A 25,696-nucleotide genomic window follows, 5' to 3' on the forward strand; every position below is an offset into this window, starting at 1 on the left:
TGTTGTTGTTGATTTACGTGTATGAGAGTTAAAACTCCCTAACATAACCCTGAAGCAATACAGAAACCCTCTATTATTTAGTGTGCTTTACAAGTTGCAAAGGTCTTTCAATTGTCTGGAGTGCTCTTCTCAAGGGTTAGTCTCGCAAGTAATAGGGCAAATGAAGCAATGAAGATTAACATATCGTTTACCTGAAGTCACCAAGTTAATGTCCGAGGCACAGAGTCAGGTCCTGTGGCTGTGGCTGTACAGAGCAATGGTGTCAAGTAGATTCAGTCTTCGTGGGTGCATTAATTAGTTCCTCATCTTGTTGTGTGACAGAGTGCCTGACGAAAGCCACTTGAGAAAGGCAGGAGTGTGAGGTGGCTGGTCACACTGTACCTACAGTCAGGAAGCAGAGACAGGTGACAGTGCCTTTTGCTGGGTCCTAATGGCTCCCTTGGGGAAAGGGGTGAGAAGGCTCAAAGTCAATGACACAGGCCTCAGGAGTCAGGTAGAAAGGAAACAGCAGACTCTTAGCAATGGATACAAACTTGCAAACTCTCTCAGCACCCAGGCATTCTTGTCCATTGACGTTGTACAGTTGTCCCTCATAGGCTAGTCATGATCAGTACCTCTGACAGCTCCTGTTGCTAGGGCCTCAGGAAGGACTCATAGTCGCCCCTCATTGGCTGGGCAGGATCAATACCACTGATAGCAACTGCCCGGCTCAGGTTGGCTCTCTAGGCCTGGTATACCTTAATTTCCTACAAGGGCCAGGTCCAGGAGCCCCAGCACATGGAGCGGTGGCACTCACATTTGTCTTGTCTTCCTACCCCAGCTGACATAATCTAGAAACTCCCTCAGATGTACCCAGAGTTATGTCTCCCTGATGACTTTATAGTAAGACTGTCAAGCTGACAATGAACATCAGCCAATCAAAACAGACATAGAACATTGTGCCAAGAATGTACTCGAATTTTACAGAAAGACTCTCAGTGCCTTCAGGAAGTGTGGTCTTAAATACACAAATGAACACACACTTGCAGCTGATTTTTAGCCAGTTAAAGTGTGTTGGTGTTGGCATGAATAAAAGTCATTAAAATGTATACCTTTTGGAAGCTGGGTGTAGTAGCAAAAGCCTTTACTTCCAACACTCAGGAGACAAAGGCAGGTAGTTCTCTATGAGTTTGAGACTAGCCAAAACAAATAGCAAAACCTTTGAGAACCTACAGTTCATTCCTGTTTCATCAAAGCCAGCTTTGTGCTGGGCGTGGTTGGGACACACTGGAAACTGTACCACCAGAGAGACAGAGATGCAGAGGGATCTAGAGTTCAAGGTCATCCACAGCTACTTAGTGATCTTAGGGCCCATTCTGTGCTATTTAAGTCTAACTTTGTCTGAGGAAAGCACTTTATTATACTTCATTCATTTCTATCGAGAGGGCAGCTTAAGGTGGGAGGGGATAGATAGATAGATAGATTGATTGATAGATTGATAGATAGATAGATTGATTGATTCCTGGAAATCGTGTGGGAAGTACAGAGTTCCCACATACATCCTACCCTCCCATCCTCTCTCCCACCAGTCTCTTAAATACTGTATTAATGCGATACGTTTGTTATAGCTGATGAACTGGCAGTGTATTAACTAAAATCTATAATTTACATTATAGTTCTGAGTTTTAACAATGTCGTGTCTCCACCACAACGATGTTACAAAAGACAGTTTCTCTACTCTCACCCCATATCATCTGTGTTCCTCCCTTCCAAACACCTGGCAACCACCGACTCTCTTACTATCTTCCTACTGTGTGTGTGTGTGTGTGTGTGTGTGTGTGTGTGTGTGTGTGTGCGGGTACATGTGTCCATGTGGGTACACATGAAGTTGAAGGCCATAGGTCAGTTCAGAGTGTCTTCCTCAGTTGCTCACCACCTTATTTTTGGGACAGGGCCTTTTAATGAACCTGGAGCTCACCAATCATCTACATGGGCAGGCCAGTTGAGCTTCAGGGACCCACCCATTTCTGCCCTACAGAGCAAGCATTGCAAGTGCATTCCACCATGCCTAGACTCAAGGCACAGGACTCAAATTCTCACACTGTGTGGCAAGCACTATTATGTGACAAGCACTAACTGAGCAATCTGCCGAGCCCTACCTCCCTAGTTTTAAGTTTTCTTGAAATTATAAAACCAGAACCCTTCCAAACTGAAGTGTTTCTTAGCAGTGTGTTTTTAAATTTATTTTGTCTTCTTTTTGAATATTAAATAATATCTTGTTTGTGTGTACAATAGTTTATGTGATCAATTCTCCAACTGAAGGACGTTTGCAACCTCTAAATATTAGCAATTATTAATATAGATGTCCCAAACTTCTATGCATAGATGGTGCTTGTGTGTAAATAAGTTCCCAACATCCTTAAAGAGATACTGAAAAGTGATTGCCAGATGTCATGACAAGAGTGGGTTTAGTTTTATCAGAAACTACCAAACTGTGGTTGCTGTTTACCGCCCCATCAGCAGTGACTGAGAAACTGCCCCCTGAATCAGATGATGCATCTTATATTCAACACCTCTTAATTGCCGTTGCCATGTGGCAGTCCCTGTGTCATTGTTATTGTGCATGATGTGAAATTAGGTCATAGCTATATGTGTGGTTGTCACTTGACTTGAATTATACACTGTTGTGATAACACATGTTGTTTAATTGCTTTCTAAATGTCATCAAAATAGAACACAACAATTTATAGTTAGAGCAAATAGCTGCGTGCACAGAATGAGTCAAGAGCATGTCACATTTGACATTTGTCTAATACATATTTGTTACTGGTTAAGTGACTCAGCCTCATATTTTCTTGGAAAGCAACATTAAATGCTGTATGGGATGTAAGAAAGGGATCCACCTATTAGGTGATAGGTTGTATTCTATGTCTGAATTCATGATGTACACAGTGTTGGTCACACTGGCAGTGGCAACAGCAATGGTCAGATTCCTTAAAAGAGATGAAGAACTCTGAATGGTCATAAGAAGTGAATCTTGCATTACACAGCATCACCTTTAAAACACGCATTTGTACCAGAAGCATCCTGCATTGTACAGCATCAGCTTTAAAACGCACATCTGTTCAGAAGCATCCTGCTGGCTGAGGAGGACACACTTCACTTCCAACACAACGGCACTGCAGAAAAGTGGAAAGATATGTTTAATAAAACAGAGGGTGGGAAGCAGGCTTGCCTTGGCAAGACCTAAAATTACATTATTTGCACTTCTAGGGATCTTCTTTTTAAAAAAGGAAAAAAAAGCCGGGTGGTGGTGGTGCACGCCTTTAATCCCAGCACTCTGGAGGCACAGGCAGGCGGATCTCTGTGAGTTCGAGGCCGGGCTGGACTGACAGCCTCCAAAACAATACAGAGAAACCCTGTCTTGTAAAAAAAAAAAAAAGGAGAAAAAGAAAAAAATCTTTAAAGGGCATAAGATTCAGATCATAAAAGGCAACATCCCTGTTACTGTCTATCAGTTGATTACTACCATTGCACTCTCTTTAAATTTAAACTCTACAACAATATCTAAGAACAAGAACAGGGGCTAGAGAGATGGTTCAGAGGTTAGGAGCATTTAGTGCTCTCCCAGAGGACCCAGGTTCAATTCCCAGCACCCACCCACATGGTGGTTTACAACCATCTGTAATTCCAGTTTCTGATGCCCTCTTCTGACTTCTGCTGGTACCAGACATGCACAGGGTACACATATTTACATGCAGGCAAAACACTCCTACACATAAACAGAAGAGCTGCTCAGTGATGTCACTGGAAGTAAGCCATAGTGGTAGATGGATAAGGACAGCTAGGTGAGCAGTTCACAGCAGTCACCCTAACTACACACCAATGCGATTGCCAATCATGACAGTATGACTCTTAGTGCATCAGTCAACAAGCCAGCTGGTCACCTGGAAAGGAGTCGAAGGCCAGTTCTTGTCTGAAAATCTGCTACTGAGGACTTCTGGTGAAAGTTCCAGTATGAAACCTTACAGAAAGGATTGAGGAGCTGTCTGCACCCTAGATAAATGCATCATTGACATGTGGACAGCCCGCAGGACTGCTCTGTGGAAGAATACAGCAGCCTATGAATCTGAGCTTAAATGAGTTTCAGGAAAGCTAATTCTTAAAATGCAAAAAAGGGTTGGGAATGTATTAGCCATGCTTATTTCATGTGTATTTACCACTTTATGTATGTGTGATGCTAGTTACTCAATAACTATCCATATCCACTTTAAAATAGAGTTTTTGGAATAAGATAAAATGTGACTAAAAAGCATTATGTCATAGTTAGTCATCTTGATTAAAGTAAGAATTGTTACTGGAGATAAAGGTCAATTCATAGCTATGAAGGACTTTGATCACAAGCAATATATTAGACATCTAAATATTTCTATCAGAAACAGAACAACTCACAAAGTAGATTTTGACATACTTTTTTCAATAACTTATAAAATTAATAGTTAAAACAAGCCAGCACCAAAACAGAAATTCATGCTAAATGACTCCTAGCTTAATAAAGCAGAACACTCATTCCCTGAAAGGTAGCATGAAATTTTTACATGTTATTCATATGCTGGGCCACAAAGCAGATATCAACAAACTTAGTGGCTGATGCCATTGAAATCTCTATCTTGTCAAAATTAAAGGATATTAGAAGTCATGAAACCCAAAACTTAAGTCCAAATGGATCAAAGACCTCAACATAAATCTAGCCACACTAAACCTGTTAGAAGAGAAAGTGGGAGGCACCCTTGAACGAATTCGTACAGGAGACTCCTTCCTGAACATAACTCCAGTAGCACAGACACTAAGACCGACAATTAATAAATGGAACCTCCTGAAACTGAGAAGCTTCTGTAAGGCAAAGGACACGGTCAGCAAGACAAAAAGGCAACCCACAGATTGGGAAAATATATTCACTAACCCCACATCTGACAGAGGGCTGATGTTCAAAATTTTCAAAGAACTCAAGAAGCAAGTCTCCAAAACACCAAAGGATCCAATCAAAAAATGGGGTACGGAACTAAATAGAGAATTCACAGTAGAGGAGACTAAAATGACTGAGAGACACTTGAGAAAGTACTCAACATCCCTAGCCATCCGGGAAATGCAAATCAAAACAACTCTGAGATTCTATCTAACTCCTGTCAAAATGACTAAAATCAAAAACTCCAATGACAGTGTGTGCTGGAGAGAATGTGTAAAAGGCGGAATGCTCCTACACTGCTGGTGAGCGTGCCGACTTGTACAGACACTTTGGATATCAGTATGGAGATTCCTCAGGAAAATGGGAATCAGTCTACCACAAGACCCAGCAATTCCACTCTTAGGCATATATCCAAAAGATGCACACTCATACAACAAGGACGTCTGTTCCACTATGTTCATAGCAGCATTATTTGTAATAGCCAGAACCTGGAAGCAACCTAGATGCCCCTAAACTGAAGAGTGGATAGAGAAAATGTGGTACATTTATACAATGGAGTACTATTTAGTGGGAAAAAACAATGGAATCTTGAAATTTGCAGGCAAATGGATGGCATTAGAAGAAACCATACTGAGTGAGGTAACCCAGTCACAAAAAGAGAAACATGGTGTGTACTCACTCATTTATGGATTTTAGACATGAATCAGGGGAGTGCCAGCATACAATTCCAATGCCAGAGAGTCTGGGAAACAGAATGTTCATCCAGCAACTGATGGAACTAGAATCCAATGTCAGAAAGAGAGAACTGATGGGCAAAAGAGTTAAGACTGGGCTGGTTTAACCCACAGAAACAGTTGACCTGAACAAGGGGGAGCTCTTTGACTCCAGATTGATGGCTGTGTGGAAAGTGTGGGACTGACCCAGACACCCTGAATGTGGGTGTCAGTGAGGAGGCCTAGGTAATCTATGGGGCTGTGGGTAGTGTTTATCCCTGGCACACAAATAGACTTTGAGTGCCCATGCCACAATATGGGAGGCTCTCTCAGCTGGGACTCTTGGGGGAGGGCCTAGGTCCTGCCCTGGATGAAATGACAGTTACTGGAGATCCAGCATGGAGGGCCTCACCCTCCATGGGGATCAGAGTAGAGATTGGGTAGGAGACTGGGGGACCTGGTAGGGAGGTCAGGGGGGAGAGGGGAGGGAGAGGCAGCTGGGATTGACATGTGAAACAATATTGTTTCTAACCTACATAAAAAAATAATCATTTAAACATCCTAAGACAAGTCCATTCTGAAGTAGCCTCCAGGGATTTATGCTTCATAGTGAAAAGCTCACTAAATACTAATCAAGTATGGTTTCTACAACCAACCTGCCTCTTCAAAAAAAAAGAAGTCGTGAAACCATGGGGTAGTGGCACACACCTTTAATCCCAGCACTTGAGAGGCAGAGGCAGACAGACCTCAGTGAGTTCAAGGCCAGCCTGGTTCATAGAGTAAGTTCCAGAATAGCCAGGACTATTACAGAGAAAAACCCTGTCTCAAAAACAAACAAACAAAAAGATATTGTGTTGCAGAAAAAGTAGATGGAAATCCTTGTGTTTGGAAATTAACCAGTACACTTCCAAACAAGTCTTGAAGGCAAGATGGAAATGAGATGATTAAAAAGGATGGAGATTCTACCAATGTTGTTCAAGAGCTGATTAGTGGGTGTAGAAAATCTAGAAGAATCTTCAGATAAAAATTTAGAATTTTAAACTAATATTACAAATACATCATTAGAATCCATAGGAGTCAGAAACTTTGCTAGACTCAAAATCAAAACACAAATTTAACTGTCACAACAGGAAGGTATCAGATATTCTCATATCAAAACAGTATCAACTAAACAGAAGTAACCCCAACAAAAGATGTTTTGGCTCTCCTATGGGAAATTAAGAATGTTTAATAGAGAGACACTTATAATCATGATATGACTGGACCAGAACAAAACCATATACATGCCAAATCCCCCTTAACTGTTCCAAAGTATCAGTGATACTGAAACTGTCAATGGTACATGAGTGTGTGTGTGTTTGTGTGTGTGTGTGTGTGTGTGTGTGTGCATGTATGAATGGGTGGGGTGTGTGAAATGTGTGTGGGAGAGAGATTGTGTGAATGTGTGAGGTATGTGAGAGATTTTATGTGTGTGTGTGTATGTGTGTGTGTGTGTGCGCGCGTGCGTGTGCGCACATGTAGGGGAATCTTACAAGCTGATTCTGAAATTTGTGTGGAAATGCAAAATGCTCTCTTCTGCTGCTATCAGGACTTCCCGGAAAGCTCCAGTAATACCTCACTGATGACATAGAGACGGATCTCTAAGATGGAACCGAGGACAGGAAGAAGACCTCTCATGTTGGTGGGAACACGGGACTTACAATGGCAGAACTGGGCCAGCAAAGTGGGAACAAAGGGTTCTCAATGAATGTTGTTGGAACTGCTTATACAAAAGGAAAAATTAAAAGAAACCCTCCTCAGTAAAAAGCTCCAAATAAACTGCAATTAACAACAAAGCTAGTATATTAGGGTTACTAGTGTTGTTATTCTTAATATTACAAAGTTACTCTTGCTTCACAAATAGAAGGGCTGGCCAGCATGCGAGGTGATGATATTATAGCAGTACTCACAGCCCTAAGGATGTTTACAACCCAATATCCCAGTGCTCATCTAGACTCAAAAAGACGCAGAAAAAAGTCCCCACTCCAGAAACTTAGTAAAAGTTAGCATCATTAAAATCCTAATCGCTGGGGAAAAGACTAATAAAGCCGACTGTGCTGCAATTAAAAAGCGTCTGTTGATTGGCATTGAAAGAAAGACGGTAAGAGGACACTGCAGAGAGCACGACCTTCACAATATCTTAACAGAGAGAGAAGTAGGACACCACTGCCACATCTCCCTCTCAATTGCTTTTTCTCTTGTCACCAACACATGTTGGGAATCATTTTATTGCTGTTCTGAGTTCTATACACATAGTCACTACTCAAAGGTGGGCATGAACATGTCAATACCGAGGAAAGTGAAAATAGTGATTTGATATTGAATACACAGTGGTTTTTCATAAGACATTTTGTCTCAGATATTTAAGGGAGGCATTGAATTAGGGGGGTGTTTAAGAGGAAAGTAAAAACATTCTTCGATGAAAAAAGTGTTGATGCTTGACCCATAACAAAGGAAAGAAACAAATGACTTAACCTCACAAGGCATGGAGGACAGCAGAGACGATGGTAATGGAAGCTTAAGGTTGGCGGGAGAATGAAGATGAGCTCAGCACAGCAGTGTTGAGCACAGCACCTCAATGGGAGATCTTCCATCAAGAGAAGAACAAAGACAACACAGTGTGCCTGCAGCACTAGAGGGACCCCTCATCCCAGAAGGACAAATTCTCAATTTATATTAATCGCAGAGCTTCCAAATTAGCCCTAAAAATAACCTTTCTTCTTAGCAATGAAACATGTTCTAATGACTTTCAGGGAAAAGATGAGAAGACATAGGTTTAGGGAGGAGGGAGAACACTTAAAGGCAAGCAAGTGAAAATATCCGAGAGATGTCAATATTAGCAGGCACAAGCTCAAATAGACTGTGAAATTGTAGATGTCATAGAAACATGGTATTCCCACATACGGAGCAGGGTCACTTTAATAGCTGTGCCTTCTGAGTTTCAGTCAATCCCCTTGTTTTCTGCTAGAAATTTCTGATTTAAAGAAGGAAAAGATATTTAAAGAGTGAATGTGGAAGAACAGGGACCCGAATAGTTGGTTTTCCACCCTGATTTCACAAATGGAAATGTTAGTTGACACAGAATCTGATATATTACCACGGAAGTCACAGCCATAATGTTTACAGCCAACAGCCAACAGCCCTCACTCTTTTCCCCAGAAAGATCCTTTGGTTTAGCTGCTATCTGTATAATCTGTTTTTGATTGCTTTTCAGACTGCTAATTTTTTTTTGCTATTGACCTTTTGGCCATTTCGTGAGTCTCAGTACCACCTCAAGAGAGGAGGGCAGAGATTCAATTAGCGTGATTGTCTCCAGTGCCTCTTGCTAATCTTGCCTCCAAAGAGTCTAGTAAAGAGGTTTTAACACTACAGCTAAATTATGGTTTTCCAGAGAGTTCTGCAAATCAGGGCTAGGGAACATAGCTTTTGCAGGTAGCATAAATGAGTGCTGGCTCATTGCTAGGCACTATGACAATCTGAAGGGATTCATAATTTTCATTTACAACAATGTATCTGATAGCTAGATTTGTGCCTCAGGCTGCCAATGAACAACATATGCACCATTAACCTTGATGATAAAATGTATGCATGCTTCAATGTCAAAATATTACTGCTGACATGTGGGTACATATAGTTTTGCTTGAGTATAGTGTTAAGTTTGAGGTAGTTGACAGGAATGCCATCAACTGTGGATCACAACATAGACTGTTGGTCTGAAACAGAGAGCTGCCACATGTACAGCTAGCATCCTTCTTGAGAACTCAAAGCGACATAACCACTGTGTCTAAAACCTGCCTAGTGCCTAAAGTAAGATGACCCTCCAGTGTGTTCAGGGTCTTACATAAAGAAGAGTTCAAAGAACAACTATTTAGAGTTTGGAAAGCAAAGAGAGCAGCATCCTCTCATTAAGAATATAGATTTCCCAAGGAGATGGTGATGCACGCCTTTAATTTCAGCACTCAGGAGGCAGAGGCAGGTGGATCTCTGTGAGTTCGAGGCCAACCTGGTCTACAGAGTGAGTTCCAGGACAGCCAAGGCTACACAGAGATATCCTGTCTCAAAAAACAACCCACCCACTCACCCCCACCTGGAAAAGAGTCTAGGTTTCCATGGCATTGTAAAGGAATAGATTTTGAAAATGATCCCAATAATGTTATAAGGATATTATTGTTAGTTTTCAAGTATGCACTGCCTTATGACTTACATGTGTTTCTTCAAAGCATTTTATTCTGCTTTTGCTTCCTATTTTTCAGGGCAAGTTTCATGGAAATCCAATGCATGTAGCTGTGGTAATCTCGAATTGTTTAAGGGAAGAGAGGAGAATATTGGCTGCAGCCAACATGCCTATCCAGGTAACGTTTTCTGATCCATAGTTGTGTGCACTATCCATTTCACTGGTGGCTTGCCAGGTAATAATTTCTAAGTTTGTGATCTTGCTTTCTCCTTGAGTTCAGTTTTCTGCAAAATCTTCTTCTTCTGTGTTGCTGGTTCTACCAGTCTTCCAGGCACTCATGCCCAAGGTCTTGGGTTCATCTTTGAAAAGTTTTTGACACAATTACCAAGTCTTTTCAAATTCTTTTTTCTTTTTTTAATTTTGACCATGGGATCTCATGTAGTCCAGGCTGGCCTTGAGCTCTCTATGTAGCTCAAGGCCAGCTATATAGAGAATATATACTTGGAATTTTTCTGTCCTCCTTCCAAGTGTGGGGGGGTCACAGATGTGTGGCACGTGACTGTTCATTCAAGATTCCTTTATGTTTCCATGGCTAAATTTTGGTCTAAGATTTTACAATATTAATCTAGGAACACAGTGACCACATTTCAGTTAGATTCCCAATTCCAGTTTGGACTCTGCCTCCCTGGCGTGTATGTCTTCACAGCCTGGACCTGACTGATGCTTCAAGACCTACTCCACCAACAGGAATTTTGACTTACAGAAGTTCCCTAGGGGTTCGGGGGAGGGCACGGGAGGAGGGGAAGGAAAGGGAGAGGGACCTGGAACTGACTTGTGAAGCAACCTTGTTTCTAATCTAAATTTAAACTGAAAAATAAATTTAAAAAAGCAAAAAAAAAACTATTTGAACTAACTCAAAAAAAAAAATAAGAAGCTCCCTAAGTACTTGTTCGACTGTTCTTTGCCCTAATGTAGTTTGCAGTATATTTTATCTCATTCTTCTGAATCCAGTAAGAACCTAGCAAAGATAAGTAGAGGAATCAACAGTCTCTAAGGCACACTTTTTCAGTTAATCCTGTAAGAAACAAGTTCATAAGATAATATATTTTCTAAATGACATTCTCCATACTTTAGTCATACAACTTATGAAGAATTAAAAAATATATTTTTAACCGTTTAAACTTCAAGTTACTATCAGATTGTGGATGTTTATGGAGGACTTTCAAGTTTTAACAACTAGGTATTCTTGGATGATAAAGAATAGTATTGTTTTCATTTAAAAACGGAGCTGTCCATTTTTATGCCTGTCACATGTATAGTTATTCCCATTCTCTCTCTCTCTTTCTCTCTCTCTCTCTCTTTCTCTCTCTCTCTCTTTCTCTCTCTCTCTCTCTTTCCCCCTCTCTCTCTCTGTGTATGTGGCTGTCTGTCTGTCTCACCCATTTCTCTCTCATGTGTGCCTTCTGCTCTCTCCAAATATCAAATATTAGTCAAGTCAAAATTTTGAAGCACATACTAATTAAAGAAACTAAAATTATGTTACTATTGCATATTACATAAACAAAGGACTGAGCATTTTTTTTAAATTTCATGTAGGTAGACAAATAATGGAATAATGGAGATGGACGTGATGAGAGGGAAATATTTACTAATCTGAAGGATGTGGGATAGATCTAAGACACTCTACCCAGAGTTGAAAGCAAGGGTTTTCCTGGCAGTCCACCACTGCTCTGCTGTGTATTGTCAAGTTATCAACCTTTGTAACCCTGTTCTCTGTTCATCTGTATGGTGCAGGGGCCACTCACATATCTTCTTCCCATCTTCAGATAGCTGTGAACTTGGTGTTTAAGGCCCCACTCATGGTCGGATTATTATTGTGGCCAAGATATAGAGTTTGGAAGAGCCACTTGGCCTTTTTGCTTTACCAAATCATTTTTCCACTTCCTTTAGTAATTTCCCTTTTCTTTAAAGTAAAAATAAATCATATCTCAGCAGGTTCAACACCCTCAATTGCTAATTTAAGCCCAAGTTAATGTGATCCTATAACACTAATTTAAATTACATGAAGTTCAAGAGTAATGGAAATAGACTGTAGGAAATTATGAACGTTTTTTGAGTCATGAAGGTAGGAGCTGGAAAGATGGCTCCATGGTTAAGAGCGCTTGCTGTTCTTCCAGAGGACCCCAGTTCAGTTTCTAGCACCTATATTGGGTACCTCATAACTGCCCATAATTCCAGCTGCAGGGCATGGGACTTCTAGACTCTGCTATCACCTGCATACATGGCACACACACACACACACACACACACACACACAGAATAAAATCGTTTACAAATCATAAAATGGCACACAATTTTACTATTTAGTGTTACTATTACATTTTGGTATATGTATTGTTTTTGTCATACCTACTTAATTCCAAATACCTATGTATATATTCATATTATTGGATATATATCTACATGAATATCTAAGTAGAAATTATGTCTAGTGTTTTATAATCTGCTTAGTTGTTTAAGTTAATACTATCTACATCATATCATTTAGTACTTTCTACAGTGTGCAGAGACAGAATGAGCCAAAAGACTTTTTCTAAGGTCCCAAAGAAAGGACAAAGGAAACTAGCTCTGTGTCCATGTCTGGAGTGGACTTATCAAGGCTGGTTAGGGCTGGAGCTATTGCCTTGGGAGGAGCCAAGTTGTAGTTATCAGGGACCTAACTCTCACCCCTGGACTGTGGTTATCTGTCCTTAGGCAAATGTCTGAGGTATCCCATGTTCTCCTTGCCAATATTGCCTGACCTAGGCCCCTGCTGACTTTGGCTTCCCCTCCCCCAATTAGTATATATGATGTTGTACTCCTTAATGAAGTTCCTTGGCATAAGTGATCAGCTTGTGTAAGATCTCCTGGTCTCAGCTGTTGCTCCTTCTTCGTTGCTTCTTGTCTTCTACTGGTTGGGGACAAGTGGAGCCCAATATGAGGAGGCATGTGTATGGGTCAAGTGGCCCCCAACATGGGGCACCCCTTGTCCCAAACCAACAGGAGTAAAGACACAGAACAGACATCCCCTTTGTCTTTTCACCATGGAATCTGAGAAAATCTTGAGTTGCTCTGACTGTGGACACTACAAGCATAATTATTTTCTGTTCTGGGAGTGGGAACCTGGAGCCTTGTGCATTCTCTGCCAGGAGGTTATATTCCCAGCTCTTTCAACAGGAATTTTAATAGCCATAGAGTATTTTTGTATCCTGTTGTTCTAAACCTCGGGTCAGAGTAGTATATCCTTTTGTATTTTTGGTTGTGAGCCTAGCCTTTAACGGCTGAGCCATCTCTCCAGCCCCAGAGTAGTATATCCTTTACAAAAATCATAAACATGTTTTATCAACAACAGTGAAATTTCAATACATTCTTTTTTCCAGGGACCTCTGGAGAAATCCTTGCAAAGTTCCTCAGTTTCAGAAAGACAAAGGAATGTAGAGCACAAAGTGGCTGCCATTAAAAACAGCGTACAGGTGAGTGGTTTCATGTAGAGGTCTCAGGTGAGTGGCTTAGGTAGATGTCTCAGGTGAGTGGCTTAGGTATACATCTTAGGTGAGTGGCCTTAGGTGGATGTCTCAGGTGAGTGGCCTTAGGTGGATGTCTCAGGTGAGTGGCCTTAGGTAGATGCCTCGAAAGGCTAGTGGCAGCCTGTGTGCCACAGGCCAGTGCAGACAGTTCTCAGAGGGCAGTGTTTCTCACATACGTCTCATATTTCTCACATGAGAAGGCTTTTAAACTCAACTTGTTTCTGATATTGAGCTGTTACACTATGTCTTCTAGAGTAAGTCTGGTAACTTGTGGTTCTTAAAAAGTGTATACGTTTAATCTAATTGAGTTCTATAGTGTTTTATTATCCTTTATTTGTAGAACCTGTTATGTCACTTATTTCCTCTGATATTAGTACATTTTGCTTTGTCCTCCCCATTGGTCTTATAGATTTGTTACTTTCATTTAGTTAGAAAAGATTGTTTTAAGTGGGACAGACTTTTCACTGTGTTGTATATAAAGGACCTATGTAGTATTCATTTGGTGTTGTCTTTTTTGTGGAAATAACAATTCTCTAAAACTAAATCAACTCATACCAAGGTAAAGCTCTCCATACACTGAATTGTAGGCAGAGTTTAAGTGAATGGACTTCTAAGGGCTTACTTCCAGACCAGCAGTTTAGTGATCTTCCATTATAAGCAAACAAACAGACATGTCTTTGCTTCCACCGTGGCAAAACAGGATCAGACTCTCACGGTGGACCTCAGGCCAGTGCCTGAGCATCCTGTGGCATTAAACCAAGGACTGTACTGAGTGCATGAGCGTGTAAAAGCAGACAGTGGCTATTGTATTATAATAAGGATACTTAGGCATATGAATCAAGTACACAGATGTCTCCAGTACTTTTTGTGGGTAGTGGTATATGCTAGGACTGAATCCAGGATCTGGTGCATGCCAAGCCAGTTCTCTTCCACTGAGCTCCATAGTTCTCGGATTCTTTGTTAACTCCTGAGAAGTCTGGTGCAACCAGAGTTCACCATTATAGCTCTGCTCTGATTTTTCCCTCAGGCCCATAGATCATCCCAGGTCTGTGAATTTGGCTACGAAGTGCTTCTTTAAAATTGTCTGTCCAGAGAAGGCTAGGCCATCTTCAGACATGAAGTGAATGGCATAGCCAAAGAGGAAACACCAGCCCCTGCTCTCACGCTGGTGTTAACTCTGTGGGTCAGATCATGCTCCTGAGTTCCTTATGGGATCAAAGCTGAAGCCCAGCACAGACCATGTGCTTGCTCAGCTCCTTGCTACCTTATCCCGGTTCAGGAAGTTCTTTCTGCGAACGCACCCTCAGTAGATCCCAGAACCCAATCTAGGGCACAGGCTCTGATTCCAGGATGTCAGACCTGATCCCTAGGCAGAACAGTAGTTTTCCAGCAATGGACTTTGCCACTTAGGCCATAACCTCCACCTCTCTGTGGAATGTTCTGGAATGTAGCATTCACAAAAGGATTTTGACCATCATGAGAGCTTTTGCAAATTATTACCATTTTTGCAAAAAATTTACTATAACCTATGACAGTATCTGAAGCCTTTTAATTACTTTATTGTTGATTTTTTTTGGTTTTACGAGACAGGGTTTCTCAGTATTGTTTTGGAGGCTGTCGGTCCAGCCCGGCCTCGAACTCACAGAGATCCGCCTGCCTCTGCCTCCGAGTGCTAGGATTAAAGGCATGCGCCACCACCGCCTGGCTTTATTGTTGATTTTTAAAGTCATGGTTTAATGCACTTTTTATTTATTTAGTGTTTTGCTTAAAAGACTCTGAAAGCATCTTTTAATTCGGAGGTCAAACAATATATTTCCTACTTTAAAACTATATTTAATTGTATATTTCTCTCAAGTAAGTGAGTGCCCTGTCTTTAAGTCGTCCACAGATTGCTTCAGATCTTTGCTCTTGAGAAATTTAACATTCAAATGAAATGCTTCAAGTGTGCTGATGCGGAGTTAAAAACAGGGAAGACAGAAGCTAAACTAGATCTAGATGGCTCTGAGCTCCCAGCTGCGTACTTGTTGCCATGTGTCTATGAGTTTTCTTATACGAAAAATGGAAACGATTTTTGTGGCAGGTTGCCAAGAGGACAATGCATGTAAGGTTCAGGCCTGATGAAGCTTCGGGAATACTGTGGTGCTGTCATCAGGTGGACAGTATGCTGCACAGTCAGTAGTCAATTCCTGCTCTAAGATTTGAAATGTCAAGACCATGAGATAACAGAGGAAAATAGTAATCACAGCTAATGTTTGCCAGGCACGAGCTTGAGAATAGGCAGTGTTCTGAGCACTGTATACAACTCATGTGACCTGACAAGGCTCCCTGAAGCAATGTGGCTCTGTCCTGTCCCTCTCCTTCCCGGTCTCCTTTTCCTTTCTTCCCCTTCCTCTCTCTTCCCTTCCCTTCCTTATTCTCTCCCTCCCACGCCTCTATTCTATAAACAGGGGCAGACACATTTTATGAACTGTGATGCATACCTTTAATCCAGCACTTGGAGGCAGAGGCAGGGGGATCTCTGAGTTTTCGTCCCATGTGGTCTACATAGCTAGTTCCATGACAGCCAGGGAAACATGGAGCCTATCTCAAAAACAAACAAAACAAGCAAAAAACAAACAAAAAACAGAGGCTAAAGCTTGATACATGCTCAAGTGTATCAATATGCTGCAGAGTTGATACATGAATTTGTACTGACACCAACTTGGGTAGTTTTGCTAATCAGTAATTTATGGAGAAATTGTGGAGAAAGGGAAGGGTGTGTGCTTCCTTAGAGAAGACTTTTGGGATGAGGGAAGCAGTCTAAATGCATAATGGGCAGTCTGGTTAGGATTTGGGGACCACAGCTAGGCTGCTAGGTCTCCCTCGACAGGCAACTCACTTCACATTGTTAAAATTTTGTTCCCCGTGCCCCTCCTCTTTCTTTTTTTTTGGTTTTGATTTTTGAGACAAGGTCTCTCTGTGTAGTCCTGGCTGTCCTGGAACTCACTCTGTAGAGTAGGCTGGCCTCAAACTCAGAGATCAGCCTGCCTCCCAAGTGCTGGGATTAAAGGCGTGAGCAACTGCTCAGCTCAAACCTCTGTTTCTTTGTCAGCAAAAGCAAGAATGAATACAGTAGACAAGAATGGGTACAGTATATACTCCTGATGAGTATCGAGAGGGCTAGAGAAGACGATGCATGAAAAGCCAATACTCAAGATCTCAATTATTATGACTGAACCGGAAACACTAATGGGTTTGGGGGGGAAATTTAAAAATTCCAAGACAGAAATAAAAAAATGCAGGCATATTTTAAGAAGTAGAAAGAAAAACTGCCTAGGCAGCATTGTCATAAGCTGTGCTTCTCTGGTTATTGTACACTACTACAGAGAGAAGCAAAATCCAAGAGGACAAAAGGATTAGTTTTCTCCAGCAATGAAGTTATGTGGTTAGCAGCTCTTGTAACTGAGAAATGAGAAAAAAAAGATGCTGAACGATTTCCTAAGCAGGAAGGAAGAAAATTGGGAGAGACAGAGAGACAGCTCAGTGGCTAAGAACTTGACAGCTCAATGGCTAAGAACTTGCTACTCTTGCAGAGGACCTATGTTTGTTTCCCAGATAGCAACTCAACTCTGTCACTCCACTTCCGGTGGATCTGATGCCCTCTTCTGACCTCCTCAGACACTGCATGCATGTGTGCTCATAAACATAAAATATAAATGTTTTTAAGGTGGAAGAGAATGCTTAACTTGGCCTTCCAGCAGAATGTAGTGGTTTTGTGGAGTAGCTCTCTGGATGTGTAGACTTCCAATAGATGCTGTTGGAGGCTGGGACCTCCAGTGAATTGTTTAGAAGTACATATGTTGTATCTATGGGGTGCTTAAACATTGCAGCATAGTTTGGTATTTTCTTTTGAGCATGTTTTCTTTTGTATAAAGATGACAGAACAAGACACCAAATACTTAGAAGATCTGCAAGATGAATTTGACTACAGGTATAAAACAATTCAGACAATGGGTAAGTTATTGTTCTGTCTATGACTCTACATGGAGACATAAAGTGACATAATTATTGGGCTTCTTCACTGGTTAGAGTCATCGAGTCGCAAGCTAATTTGATCATTTCCCTTATGTGAGCTCCCTACCAATTTTATTTTTGAGGAATATAGACAAAGAATATTTCCAGGTCTGCTTTTTCCTTCTCTCCATTTAGCTTATGCAATAATTTATTTACTAAAAGATTCAAAGTAAATCACGAGTTACATGAGGTATGGTACCCACTACAGCACGTGTCTCCCCCTGGAAGAGCATTCTGAGGAGTCAGGGCTTCTGGCTAGGTGTGGTGCACATGCCTTGAATTCAAACGATTTGGAGGCTAAAGCAAGAGAATGGAGAGTTGGAAGCCAGCCTGAGATACATAGCAAGAAACTTCCTTAAAAGAAAAATAAAACCCAACTAACAAAAATAATCATCTAATACAGTCAGGGAGTTACTGATATTAGATGAGTCCTTATAATTTTCAGAACTTCTAAAGTAGAACTTCATAGAATAAAAATTGCAAAATTCTTAAAACTAAAAATCACATGAAAGCTTCATAATCTACAGATAGGCATGGTTAAAATATCTTACACCTTTGCCACATAGTCACAAACATATTTGTATTTATTTTAACTTCCAAAAAATTAGATATTATATATATTCTTGTGTATGCAATTTTAAAGTTTCATTTTTAAGTATTTTAAGACATGTTAATAATTGAATAAATGTCAAAATATAAAGAGGCTGAATTTATTTGACTCTGTGTACTTAAACATTAAGTTTTTATAGTTAGATGATTTTTAATAAATAGATGAGAAAATGAAAATATTTATAAGTCCTGAGATGTACAAGCAACAGCAGACTGATAGTCTAACTATGCTGCAATTATTGGGATAATTGTTGCGATTCTAACTGGTTTTGTCTGAATTAGTTGACAAAACTATGCCAGTGTAGACCTGTCGGTTTTGATCATTATGCTGTGCTTGTGTCAGACAACAGAGGACGTATCACACAGTTTCACTAATTGGGGATTATGCATCCAAACATATAAGCTACGGGGCTATTCTCATTCAAACTATCACAAGGAAAGATGGGAACCATGTAACACTTTTACAATGTTTCAAAGTATTTTTAAAAGAAAGCACATATAAACATCTATTTTGCAAAATCCCCTTTAACTATTCAAATGTTACATATACTCTTAAGGCAGTATGAATGACTTATCAAATAATTTTTCTGAAGAAGGCGTTTAATTCTCCTGTCATCTTCAGAATGTTATGACTGCCATGAAATATTCAAAATGTTCATGATTATTTACATGTTCCAATGTTCTCTTTAGAAGAAGCAGCACAACTTAAGTTTAACCACTTATCAAAGGGATGCATGATCCTAGAAAAGTCTGAAAGCACTGTATTTCATCAAGTGTCATTGAAGACAGACTTATTACAATTTCCACATAAACTATGAAATTTAAGAATTGCAATATAACAAGATACATTAAACAATAAAAATATTTTGAATGCAGCATTTATTATCTATGTTACCTCAATATTTGTCAGTTTTCATGTGCATTGTAAAGAATTAAGAAGTGTGTAGTGGTTTATTTCTACAACCCTACAACCCAGCACTTAGGAGGTGGAGGCAAGAAGGGTTCAAGTCCACCCTCAGCTGCACGGGAGTATAAAGGCAGCCTGGGTTGTGCGATGGCCTGTCATAAACAGACAGACACCAAAAATGTTTTAAAAAATCATTTTTAATGAATTAAATCAACCAATATTTTCCCCACATGGATACAAGTGAAATGAGAGATAACAAGAGAAAAAGATTGTAGAGAAAACTGGAAAGTATTGGCTAATGAAGTTTCAGCTAATAAATCAATGTACCCAAAACATCCAAGAAGCAGAGAACTTGTGAACTGTTAGAACCAGAAATAACATCCTGAAGATTAGCAACAATTTGCAGAGAAATTTGGCACAGTGTGTACCAATGGGTTTAATGTTTAAACTAAGCATTATGGTATTGTTCTATTGCATATCTTCCCATCCAAGAGGCTAACTTATTTTTTATTTTGTTTTATTTTCTATTGTTTTCCTTGACCAGTTTTGCTGTGATGCTAGTCCATTTTGTAGGGAAAACAGAAACATAGAAATTTTAGTTTTATTAGTTCCTGTAAGTTCATTGAGACTAAATAACTTTACCAGGCAGAGAATGAATGGATTGGGGAGAGATAGGTGGAGGTCACAGAATGAGTCATGTGATTTAATCTTGATCACAAGGAATTCTCTTTCCTTATATCTAGCAAGCATTTTTTCCTTAGTGCAGCAGATCCAGTAAAACAAGCCCATTAAAAGCCCTTCCTTTAGCCAGTATTGATCCCTAAAGCCCATTCCCTATGGAGGAATACATGGGGGAGGGCCTAGGTTCTGGCCCAAATGGTGTGACAGACTTTGATGATTTTCCCATGGGAGGCCTCATATTCCCTGAAGAATGGATGGGGAGTGGGATGGGGGATTGGTGGGAGGAATGGGAGGACAGGACTGGAGGGAGAGGGAACTGGGATTGGTATGTAAAATAAGATTGTTTTTAATTTAAATAAATTTTTAAAAACCCTTGCTTTGTCCACCACCAAACTGAGTACCAGGTGAAGGGCATCCTCCTTCTGTCATGTAGAGAGATAAGGGGTCCCTGTGCATGCTTGGCTGGAATTCTTTCCTGGAAGGATGAGAACATTCCAAGACTGGACTTCCATGCTCAACACCGGGAGCCCATTTTGTCTCTGACAGCCTATGCCCCTGGTCCTGTCCAAGGCTGGTTTGGGGGTGGATTGAGATAGACTTGCCTTTGGGGAATAAAAGGCTTGCCCCGGTGGTGATGATTCTGGATCTGCTCTTCTCTCCTTTGCAGATCAGGGCGACAAGAATAGTATCCTGATGAACCAAGAAGTGTTGACATTGCAAGAAATGCTTAACAGCCTGGACTTCAAGAGAAAGGTTGGCAAAGAATTTTAATCTGCCACTTGCCAGGCTTTCTTTTCCTAAACCTCATCCTACCAAACATAACCAAGACCTCAGATTATATCAGTTCCGTTTACACTGAATGGAAAGATGCCAGCATTTCCAGGAGCTGTCCGCCATGACTGAGTAAACTTGGACAGTCACACTGCACCACGCCCCCAGCCTTTGAAATGCTGCTGGAAGGCGAAAACTGCACCAAGTTTTATTTTTCACTATTTAACAGGCTGAAGTGGCTACACTACATATTTATAGTTAAAAATTACTTGATGACTTAAAACTTTATTGAAAAAATTCATGTTCTATATTCCATTCTGAGGATGGCATTGTTAAATACTGTCCTAGTCATGAAATCTCCCAGTTGTTTTGTTGACAACCAAACATAATTTTTTTTTGCTCAATGAAGTATTTTCAAGAGACTAAATACTCCTCTGACTTCAATCTTCTAACCTGTCTTTAAAAATAAATGCAATTGGTATTTAACCAACAACTGTTGAATCAGTAGTTCATTTCTAAATGATTACTTTTTAGTGAATGAACCTATATGAATCCAAATAAGTTTATTTTCACTTTAAATTGATTATAAATATAACTAGGAATACATAATATTGCAAGCATGTGAGGAATTAGTCCAAGATAAAAATGTCAGGCTTTTATGGTTAATCTGTTTATATTTGACATGTGCCATCTTATTTTTTTGAAAAATAAAATTCAAGAGAGAATGAACTCTGAAAATAATTTAGCCCATCCACCCAATTACATTTCTTAGAAAACTAAGTCATAGCAAGGTTATAAATGCTTTGTCCAAACTTGCAATGCTATTGAAAACTCCATCTCCTAATCCTTATGAAAGTTACTTCACAATGCCTCCCTAAGCTCAAATAAAGTCTGAAGACAAAGTAGCACAGAAATACCCAAGTTTTAATCAGTGTGTTTGCAAATAGATGGGTAATGTCACATTCTTTAAAAAATGTAGCAAGAGGCGCTGGAGCAATGGCTGGGGGTTAAGAGCACTGGCTGATCTCCAGACAATGCAGGTTGCATTCCCAGACCCCACGTGGTGGCTCACCACCAAGTGATTCACTCCTAGTGAATCCAACACCTCTTCTGGCTTCTGCAGGGACTGCACACACATCATCCGGACATGTATGCAGGCACAATACCCATACACACGGGAATAAGTAAAACAAACGACTGTTCAAACGCATGTTTAGGACAGCCAGACTTAATATTGGCACAGAAGTTCTCAATGGACACATTTAACCTGAAACATGAGAATGTCAGCTGTGGCCACAGTTCTTGTGATGTTATCCAATTGTAGCAACTTTATTGTTAGGAAAGGCAATGCTATATCAAATAGAAACTTGTCTTGATCAAGTATCTGGTTGATTTTTAGTCAAACCTTCATCTCCCAGAGCAGTGTGCTTTATAAGCAGAATTGGAACCTGGGTGTTCTGCAGATGTCCTCACCTGCCGTCTGTTTTCAGGAAGTGCTCAGTAAGATGACACAAATAGTGAACGAGTCGGACCTGCTAATGAACACCATGCTGATAGAGGAGCTGCAGGACTGGAAGAGGCGGCAGCAGATCGCCTGCATCGGTGGCCCGCTCCACAACGGGCTGGACCAGCTTCAAAACTGGTAAAGCTGTCGACCGTAGTTTCTAGTGAAAACCACAGGAAGTGCAGGCTCCAGTGTGCTGGGGGAACGCAGGTTACACCAAGCTGGGGACTGCCGTGCACAGAGACACCACCAGCTCAGTGTTCTTAGCTTCCCTCGTTTGGGGAGGGAAAGGAAGCATTTCCCATGCCTAAGAATTCCTCAGTATGCAGACATGATATCTTAAAAGACTCCAATGATTTTTTCTTTATTTAAAAAATATTTTTAATTTTGCATACCAAACCCAGTTCCCCCTCCTTCCCCCTCCTACCCCATCCCTCCTTCCTTCCCACCCACCATCCACTCCTCAGAGGGGGTAAGGCCTTCCTTGGGGAGTCAACAAAGTCTGACATACCAAGTTAAGGCAGAACCAAGCCCCTCTACCTGCATCCAGGCGGAACAGTGTATCCCACCATAGGGAATGGGCTCCAAAGAGCCAGTTCATGCAACCAGGACAGGTCCTGGTCCCACTGCTTGGGGCCCCTCTAACAGATCAAGCCACATAACTGCCATCCATATTCAGAGGGCCTAGGTCAGTCCCATGCAGGTTCCCCAGCTCCCAGTCCATAGTCTGTGAGCTCCCACTATCTTGGGTCGATGTCTCTGTGGCTTCCCCATCATGATCTTGATCCCCCCTTATTCATAGGATCCCTCCTTCCTCTCTTCAACTGAGTTGCAGGAGCTCAGCCCAGGGCTTGGCTGGGACTCACTGCATCTGCTTCCATTAGTTACTGGATGTAGGTTCTATGATGACAATTAGGGTAGTCACTAATCTGATTAATGTGGAAGGCCTATTCAGACACCTCTATTATTGCTAGGAAACTTAGCTGGGGTCATCCTTGTGGATTTTCCGGAATTTCTCTAGCACCAGGTTTCTCCCTAAGCCCATAATGGTTCCTTCTATCAAGATCTCTTTCTTTGCTCTCCCTCTCCCCTTCCATCCTTCTCTCAACTCGGCCTTCTGGATCCCTCATGTTCCCATCCCCGCCCTTCTACCCCCCCAGTTTACCCAGGAGATCTTGATGACACCTTGTGTTGGAAAGGGATGTGAAGTAAGGGGAACTCTCCTCCATTGCTGGTGGGAGTACAAACCTGTACAGCCACTTCGGGAATCAGTATGGCAGTTTCTCAGAAAACTGGGATTCATTCTACCTCAAGACCCAGCAATTCCACTCTTAGGCATATACCCAAAGGATGCACATCCATACCACAAGGATATTTGCTCAGCTATGTTCATAGCAGCATTATTTGTAATAGCCAGAACCTGGAAACAACCTAGATGCCCCTCAACCAAAGGATGGATAAAGAAAATGTGTTAACACTTACACAGTGGAGTATTACTCATCAGTAAAAAAAAAAATGATGTTTTGAAAATTGCAGGCAAATGGATGGAATTAGAAAAAAATCCTGAGTGAGGTAACCCAGACCCAAAAAGACAAACATGATATATTCACTCATAAGTAGATATTAAATGTAAGGCAGAAGGTAACTAGACTACAACCCGCAACCCCAGAGAAATTAGGTAGCAAAGGGGACCCTAAGAGGAACAAAAATGATTTTTTAAAGCCAACAATGAATTGCCTTTAAGGATATAATAAACATTTAGCTTCAAAAATTTTAAAAACAGCTTTTAAAACGTGTGTCTTATGAGTAAAGCATTTAGCTTTATGCTTTCAGACACATTCACTTTGTTAAGGATGTTGGTCAAGGATGCAAAATTTTAGTTGGAAAAATACATCAAGATAACTGTAGTTAGCAACAGCTTATATACTTGAAAATTACTAAGTAAATTTTCTGTTCTTACAAGCAAGGAGGTTGTGTGGGACAATACATATGTTTTAGTTTTGATTTGGCCATCCTTTAATATGCAAATATATCAAAACACCATGCATAAAATGAAAAAATATACACAACATTTGCTGGCCACTTAAAAATAAAGTTAAGCTAGGCATGGTGACACACACCACCATTTCACGGGAGCCACACATGTTCCAATCCACCCTCATCCACATAGCAAGATCTAAAACAAAATTATAACACAATAGCAAGTGACATAATCTCCAGCAGTCAATGCAAGGCATCACTACTTAAAATACAGACATGACATCAAATTAGATGCTATCTTTTTACATTACATGATAAAAATGTTGACAAAGGTTTCTGACTCTAATATGAAATAAGACTGTCTGAGAGAGCAATCGAAAAGCACAGGGAGAAACAAAATCAGTTAAAACTCAAAATTGCTTTCTAAGGGATAATTGCAGAAAATGGAAGTGTGTCGTGCCCCTGCTTGTTCAGGCTTACTTCTCAAGAGAAGTAAAGACATGCGCTCATTCGGAAACATACTGATTTTCCTCAGTTCTCTAAACCCAAAGAACTGCTGTGACAACAAGACAAGCAACAAAGGGAACGATGAAGGTGATGGTGCCTACAGGGAAACCTAGCAGGGGTCACCGCTCCTCCCCTGGTCCCCTCTGTCTAACACTTGAGGGAAGAGTGGCAGTAAGGACAGCTGAAGTGCTCTGCTCCTCCTGTTGGAGCCCACTTCCTCTTCCTGTTTCAGTCTTTCTCGTTCCTCTCCAGCTGACCTAACCCTCACCTCCATCTCTAAGGCAAGATAGGCACATAATGAGCAGAATTCCACTCAGGCATTAGAAGCAAGCATTCCCAAACACTGTGTAACGACTGTCAGAGTGACTCGCCATCACTTTCCACTAACACCCAGGAACTGGAGATTTGTAGAGTTGGGGAGGAAGGTGGGTTTTATATGTAACATTCTCCATTGCTTGTACTCTACATTCTAAATTGGCCTGTCTCTGACTTAGTGAAAGCCATATTCTTAATATGAACACTTAACAGGATCTAAAAGGCAATTAAAAGGGATTTGGCTCCAGATGTTGACAATATTTCACAAAGGGTGTGTGTAAATTAAAAGCACAAATTAGAAAAATATTTAACATGAAGGAGGTTTAGAAAAAAACAATAAAGAATTGTCATAAATCATAATTGGGATTAAGTGATTTGTTTAATTAATTTAATCATTTAATTATTATTTATGAAATATGGTCAGTTGTTAAACTGGCTCAGTCACTAAGTAGGGAAAACAAAAGCCTGTCATTTACTGTTCCATAGCTTTACACTGTTGGCAGAGAGTCTTTTCCAACTCAGACGACAGCTGGAAAAATTAGAGGAGCAGTCTACTAAGATGACTTACGAAGGAGACCCCATCCCTACCCAGAGAGCGCATCTTCTGGAGAGAGCCACCTTCCTGATTTACAACCTTTTCAAGAAGTAAGTGCATGGCTGCCACCATCATACTGGCTCCACATGGGGCAGAGCAGTAGGGACCCCAGGACCCAGTGGCGGAGCCCCAGAGACCTCCAGAACCATATTCCCACTCTTTACTCCTTAATTAGCAACAGTCACCGGGAAGCTGACCAACCCCATCACCCACTGCCCACTCAGCTTTTGCATTTTAGAGAAGGCGAAGGATTTCTTCTTGAGAGCACATCCAGGAAATGAGGGTGCAGAGCATTTGGTGTGAGATCACTGCAGAAAAAAAATTCCAATTTTTGGAT

General features: G+C 40.8%; 1 protein-coding gene across 2 annotated transcripts in view; it reads left to right on the forward strand.

Moving 5' to 3' along the window:
• The window catches only part of Stat4 (signal transducer and activator of transcription 4), a 92,484-nt gene that overhangs the window by 43,011 nt on the left and 23,777 nt on the right, over positions 1-25,696 (forward strand). For both annotated transcript variants that reach the window (XM_021235566.2, XM_013123968.3), the window contains exons 4-9: positions 9,951-10,049; positions 13,291-13,383; positions 17,352-17,430; positions 20,355-20,440; positions 21,949-22,100; positions 25,251-25,409. In XM_021235566.2, coding sequence (XP_021091225.1) covers positions 9,951-10,049; positions 13,291-13,383; positions 17,352-17,430; positions 20,355-20,440; positions 21,949-22,100; positions 25,251-25,409 — 668 coding nt within the window. The remainder of the gene's footprint in view (positions 1-9,950; positions 10,050-13,290; positions 13,384-17,351; positions 17,431-20,354; positions 20,441-21,948; positions 22,101-25,250; positions 25,410-25,696) is intronic.

This window comes from Mesocricetus auratus, unplaced genomic scaffold, assembly GCF_017639785.1.
Source record: "Mesocricetus auratus isolate SY011 unplaced genomic scaffold, BCM_Maur_2.0 Super-Scaffold_100010, whole genome shotgun sequence".
Classification (NCBI taxonomy): domain Eukaryota; kingdom Metazoa; phylum Chordata; class Mammalia; order Rodentia; family Cricetidae; genus Mesocricetus; species Mesocricetus auratus.